The 5,272-nt window shown below is 31.2% G+C and overlaps 2 protein-coding genes across 2 annotated transcripts in view; one reads left to right on the top strand and one right to left on the bottom strand.

Moving 5' to 3' along the window:
- Nucleotides 1-661, top strand: part of LOC108724994 (uncharacterized) — a gene marked incomplete at its 5' end in the record, with an annotated part of 1,638 nt that extends 977 nt beyond the window's left edge. The window contains 3 exons of the mRNA XM_018451740.1: nucleotides 4-39; nucleotides 228-288; nucleotides 534-661. Coding sequence (XP_018307242.1) covers nucleotides 4-39; nucleotides 228-288; nucleotides 534-661 — 225 coding nt within the window. The remainder of the gene's footprint in view (nucleotides 1-3; nucleotides 40-227; nucleotides 289-533) is intronic.
- A 519-nt stretch (nucleotides 662-1,180) lies between these two features.
- Nucleotides 1,181-2,898, bottom strand: LOC108724993 (uncharacterized). The gene is made up of 2 exons (XM_018451739.1): nucleotides 2,473-2,898; nucleotides 1,181-1,720 (listed from the first exon to the last, which is right to left on the bottom strand). Exons 1-2 carry the CDS (start codon nucleotides 2,896-2,898, stop codon nucleotides 1,181-1,183), a joined length of 966 nt encoding a protein of 321 aa, XP_018307241.1.
- Nucleotides 2,899-5,272: the final 2,374 nt, after the last annotated feature.

The following is a 5,272-nucleotide window of genomic DNA, read 5'->3' as shown; positions in this document are numbered from 1 at the left end:
AAGAGCGGTAATAGCACTCGAACATGGAAATATTTTAATGTAAAAAGCAAAATGTATTTTATAAGAAACATTTTTATAATTTTATATTTAAAATTTTTTGGAACTATCAAGATGTTCTAATATATTGTTGTAATTGTTACTTTTTTAAATGATAAATATTTTTATTTTGTTCATTTTCAATTTTATTTAAAATAATAGTGTTTACCTAAATACATTTAATATTACAGGTTATGGATGAAATATTCAACAAAAGGCCATGGGTAACTCCAATTTCAACATTAGATTCTGGCAAAACAATCCCAATATCTTCTGAAGAAGAATATATATGCTAACGAAAATAATGTCCCATCATCAACAAAAACTAAATTGCCTATGAAACGTAAGTATCATGTCTCTCTCTGTGTGTGTGTGTGTGTTTTTTAATTATTTGTTACACTGGTATGCACTAGTTCAGAAGTTCTGGAAAATAAAACAGACCTACTGTTATACATTTATTATGTCATTTATTACAATATATATTTTATTAATTATAGGGAAAAGGCGTTCTGCATTAGAGAAAATGTTTGAAGAAAATACAAATATACGTAAAAAGATGCATGAAGAAGCTATGGCACGACAAGACAAACTACTTGATATTTTAAGCAAAGTTCTTCAGAAATAATATGTGATACAGGTCAATAATTCTAAGAAGATTGATTTTTTTTATAAGAAGACTGATTATTTAATATAAAGGAAGACAATTATTCTTTATTACAATTTAAGTAGTTGCTAATTCTAAAAAAAGAACTGTGATACAAATGATTATATAGGAGAGAAAAATGTTTTATTTTCCTGAAGAGAAAATATTTTTATTTTTTTTAAAGAGATACATTTTTTATGTTGTTAGCACTACAGTTTTGTCTTTGTTAATATATATCAAAATATATGATAACATATATATAAGTCAATGTGATATTAAACTAAAAAATACTTATATTTTAACAATACAAAAAAAATTTCTTTTTATTTTAATATAAAACATAAAATATAAATAGCGACGTAACATGAATATATATAAGTGATGAATGTTATAAAATATTTTATATTATAAAATATATATAAATTAATACATAATATTAGTATATATTAGTATATTGCATTCTGCACAATATTTGTACATACGCTGTATTCAAGTCATTTATTATGTGTTTATCATAAGTAAATTTGCACAAATATTATTTCTTTTAGCTGTTACAACATTCCGGTCATTATACTCAATAATTCCGTCTCTAAATAATTCTGCTTCTTCGACTTCTGTTTGAATGTTTCGCACGTTTTCCAATTCATCTTTTTGCAGCAAACAAATATTGTGCAGTACGCAACACGCTAATATATGATAAGGTGCGAAATCTACACAATTTACTACCAGAACATGTAATAGACTTCGCCAACGGCCTTTTAAAAGAGCAAACGCTCTTTCAATTACCATTCTAGTTGAAGAATGACACAAATTATAGTTTTTCTGATATTGTGTAAGATGGCCGTTATCAGGATAAGGAACTAATAAATGTTTATGTAATGCATAAGCTGCATCTCCAATTAAATGTGTATTATTAGGAAATTTCATTGGATTATTAATATATTCTTGTAGAGATGATAAACGGAAAACACGAGAATTGTGAACAGAACCCACATTTCCGACATAGATGTGTGTAAAATACCTTGTATGATCACAAACAGCCTGTAATTAACCTAAAATCTTCATTTAATTATTGACAAATTCAATATTGCTAATTTTTATCAAGTATTTGACAAATTGATAATTCATAATAACGTATCATGAATAACGTAACAGTAAAATAAATATAATATCGAATTAATAAACAACAGTTTTATTTATCAAATTTTTTATCAAATATTATCATTTTATTTCTCAACATCAAAAAAATATGTTCTATGTAATTGTATTATGATACAAAGTCAATAAGTATAACTAGAATTTAACATGCTTGCCTGTATGAATCTGGAGTTGCAAAACGCCATAAACTTAACAAAATTTGTTTGTCTGGTGCTATCATTTCGTTCCCACTAGTATTACGGCAAAGTTGTTCTCCAATTTCATTTAAGATGAATTCAAATGTTGAAGGTTTCATTCTTCAAATTACACGATAATCAGTATAAATTTATGATATTTCTAATTTTGTAATTTTTAATAAAATACATACAATAATATATAAATTAATTAAAAATAAAATAACGAATAGGTTATAATAAAATCTATTATCAGCTTTTATTATATACATACATATCGAAAATGCGATTTAAAACTTTCACTACTGAGTGACGGTACTATATGTTCGACATAATTTTCAATATTATAAATATTAGGTGCGCAACTAAGTTCTCGCTGTTATTTTGATGAAAATGCAACTTGATTGTGAAAAAATGGTTACAAATGAATCATTGAAAGTATTGCCCATCGCTAGCTACTACTTTTTCCCATCTTTCTGGCAGAGCTACTTCCCATTTCAGCGTTTGCAGATAGGTTTTAACGGGTTTTGCAACGTGAGGCCGAGCGTTGTCATGCTGTAGAATCACTTTTTCGTGCCTCTCCGCGTATTGTGGCCGTTTTTCGCACAGTGCTCGGCTCAATCGCATCAATTGAAGTCGATACCGTTCCCCAGTGATGGTTTCGTTCGGTTTCAACAGCTCATAATAAATAACACCGACCTGGTCGTCAACATCGAAATCATCGTCTTTGAAGCGACGGAACCAATCTCGGCACGTTGTTTCACTTAGAGCAGCATCTCCGTAAACTTTTTGGAGCTCTCGATGCGCTTCAGCCGCCGTTTTCTTCGAATGAAAGAAGAAAATCAATACTTCCCGCATATGACGATTATTTGGCACAAAATCAGACATTTTCACACAACCAAAAGAATATAACGTCAAAACAAAATCACTAATGTGTCGAAGCGGTTTGTTTACCATATGTCTAAGCTTGGTTCATGACGTTTAGATTATGTCAGAATCGACCAGCACTTACTGCTGGAACCATCTATTGACAAACAGCGGGAACTTAGTTGCGCACCTAATACATTTTCTGTTTTTTTTCATATTCAGAGGTTATTATCATGTCCATTATATCGTCATCATCGTACAGATATTTTGTACATTCTAAATAATTTTGTGCAATATATATTGCTATAACATCGTTCATTTTTATGAACTTTTGTTCCCACTTTCGTAAAAATTTATGTAAATTTTTTTCTAGGTTGCCTCGAAAATAAATGCTAATGCTTCGATACACTTCAGAACGCGTTAGACCGGTCAACTTAACTAGTATTGACAACATTTGTAGCGCTACTTGACCGTTCCATAGAAGCATTGAAAATGAAAACGTTTGAAGCATTTGAAAGTGGCAACTCGACCGCACCCTTAGACAACAGGAAAATGACTGCTCATGAAGGACTCGATACACTCGATGTCTTCCCGATCTCTCTTTTCAAAATAACTCAAGGCGCCAATCAGGCACCTTCTAAAATTCATGTGACCAACAGTACATGCGCAATAGTGAGAGACGGTGAGACGTCCAATCACCGTTCATTGGCATGATGCATGACCTGCGCGATCGAGACAGAGCCACTCGGCGGACTAAATATATATATATATATACGTATATATGTATACATGTATACATATATGTAAATATATGTATATACAGGGTGTCTGGAAACAATCGCCAAATATTTCATGGGCAGGTAGAACGGATTAAACTGAGTCGAAAAGTTCTCTACCATTTTGCAATTTTCACAATATAATTAACAAAATTTTAATTACTAAAAATTGTCAAATATTGGTCTTGAATAACTTTTACTTAAATACTATCAACTTTACAAAAAAACTGCAAAAGACAAAAATCATTTATTTTCTTTTCATAAAGTTCTGAGAATTTTTTCAGAATTTTTTAATACCGTATTTTCTCATGTTGGTAAAGATAAGAAAATGCAGTACTAAAAAGTTGATTAAAAATTCTGAAAAAAATTCTTAGAGCTCTAGGAGAAGAAAATTAATGATTTTTGTCTCTTGCAGTTTTTCTGTGAAGTTGATAGTATTTGAGTAAAAAATTATTCAAGACCAATATTAGGCAATTTTTAATAATTAATATCTTGTTAACTACTGCGAAAATTGCAAAATGGTAGAGGACTTTTCGACTCAGTTTAGTCCGTTCTACCTGCCCATGAAATATTTGGCAATTGTTTCCAGACACCCTGTATATGTATAATGATGAATTCGATTACTCGCACTTTTACACTGCGGATTAATTATACACACTCATATATTAAAGGCTGCTTTATATAAAATGTATAATATAATGTCGTAGCATATATAATTGCAATATTCAATTTGGACACCCAAAGGACGCTCATTGCATATATAGTAATTATATATTGCAAAAGACATACATGTATAATGGGTGCTCAAAGGACATCCTTTGAATGTCCCTTTTTTTGGACCTTATCGGAACACGAAATGGACACTAAATGGGCGTCCATTTTTTGGTCGGGACGCCCATGTGTCGTGTGGGTAATGTTACGATGGATAGAAATACTAAAAAAAGAAAACCAGAAGAAAATGAAAAAGATAGTGAACATGATAATGATAATGATGATGGTGGTGGCAATTTTTGGATGGATAATTCATGGCTTCAATTAACACCGTCGTCTAAAAAAAAGCAACGTATACAAGAATCGAATGTTACGTCGGATTTCAATTATGCGTCACCTGAACCACACAAATTATCATACGAACATTCACACGTTCCATCAGTCAAAGATGTTTATGAAACATCCCCAGTGAACCGCTTGAAACATTAGTTCAACAATCATTGCAAACGCGACAAGTTCGTGAAGAGTTGCGTAATCAATTGGGACCACTTGGACAAAAATATATAAACATGCTTTTCGGTGGTGACAGAGAAAAGGTGATCGATCACGTTTATGGCGTATATCTCAGCGAGAACGGCACGATGCTCGGTGACAAATGGTTCGATATAGACATGAATGACTTTGTGATCTAGATGAAGTAAAGTACAAAGGTACGCCTGGGTTGTACGAATTAATTTTCAAAAGAATTCCCGACGACACTATTTATACAGAGAATAATAAACTAGCATATAAGAGTATACTATTAGCAACGAATACTCATAGGCACATAAAGCGGATAATCCAATATTGGGTAATAAACATAGATATTTATATGTAACTAGATCGCTAACTCCCCTATATATCGTGCA

Source organism: Mycetomoellerius zeteki, unplaced genomic scaffold (genome assembly GCF_001594055.1).
Source record: "Mycetomoellerius zeteki isolate Tzet28-1 unplaced genomic scaffold, Tzet1.0 scaffold32, whole genome shotgun sequence".
In the NCBI taxonomy this organism is placed as follows: Eukaryota; Metazoa; Arthropoda; class Insecta; order Hymenoptera; family Formicidae; genus Mycetomoellerius; species Mycetomoellerius zeteki.
This window is presented reverse-complemented; position numbering and strand designations above follow the sequence as displayed.

Coding starts and splice junctions, on each gene's coding strand:
- LOC108724993 (XM_018451739.1), bottom strand. CDS start 2,898: ATGTCTGATTTTGTGCCAAATAATCGTCATATGCGGGAAGTATTGATT. Junction 1,721..2,472: donor TGCCAGAAAGATGGGAAAAA/GTAGTAGCTAGC, acceptor GGTTAATTACAG/GCTGTTTGTGATCATACAAG.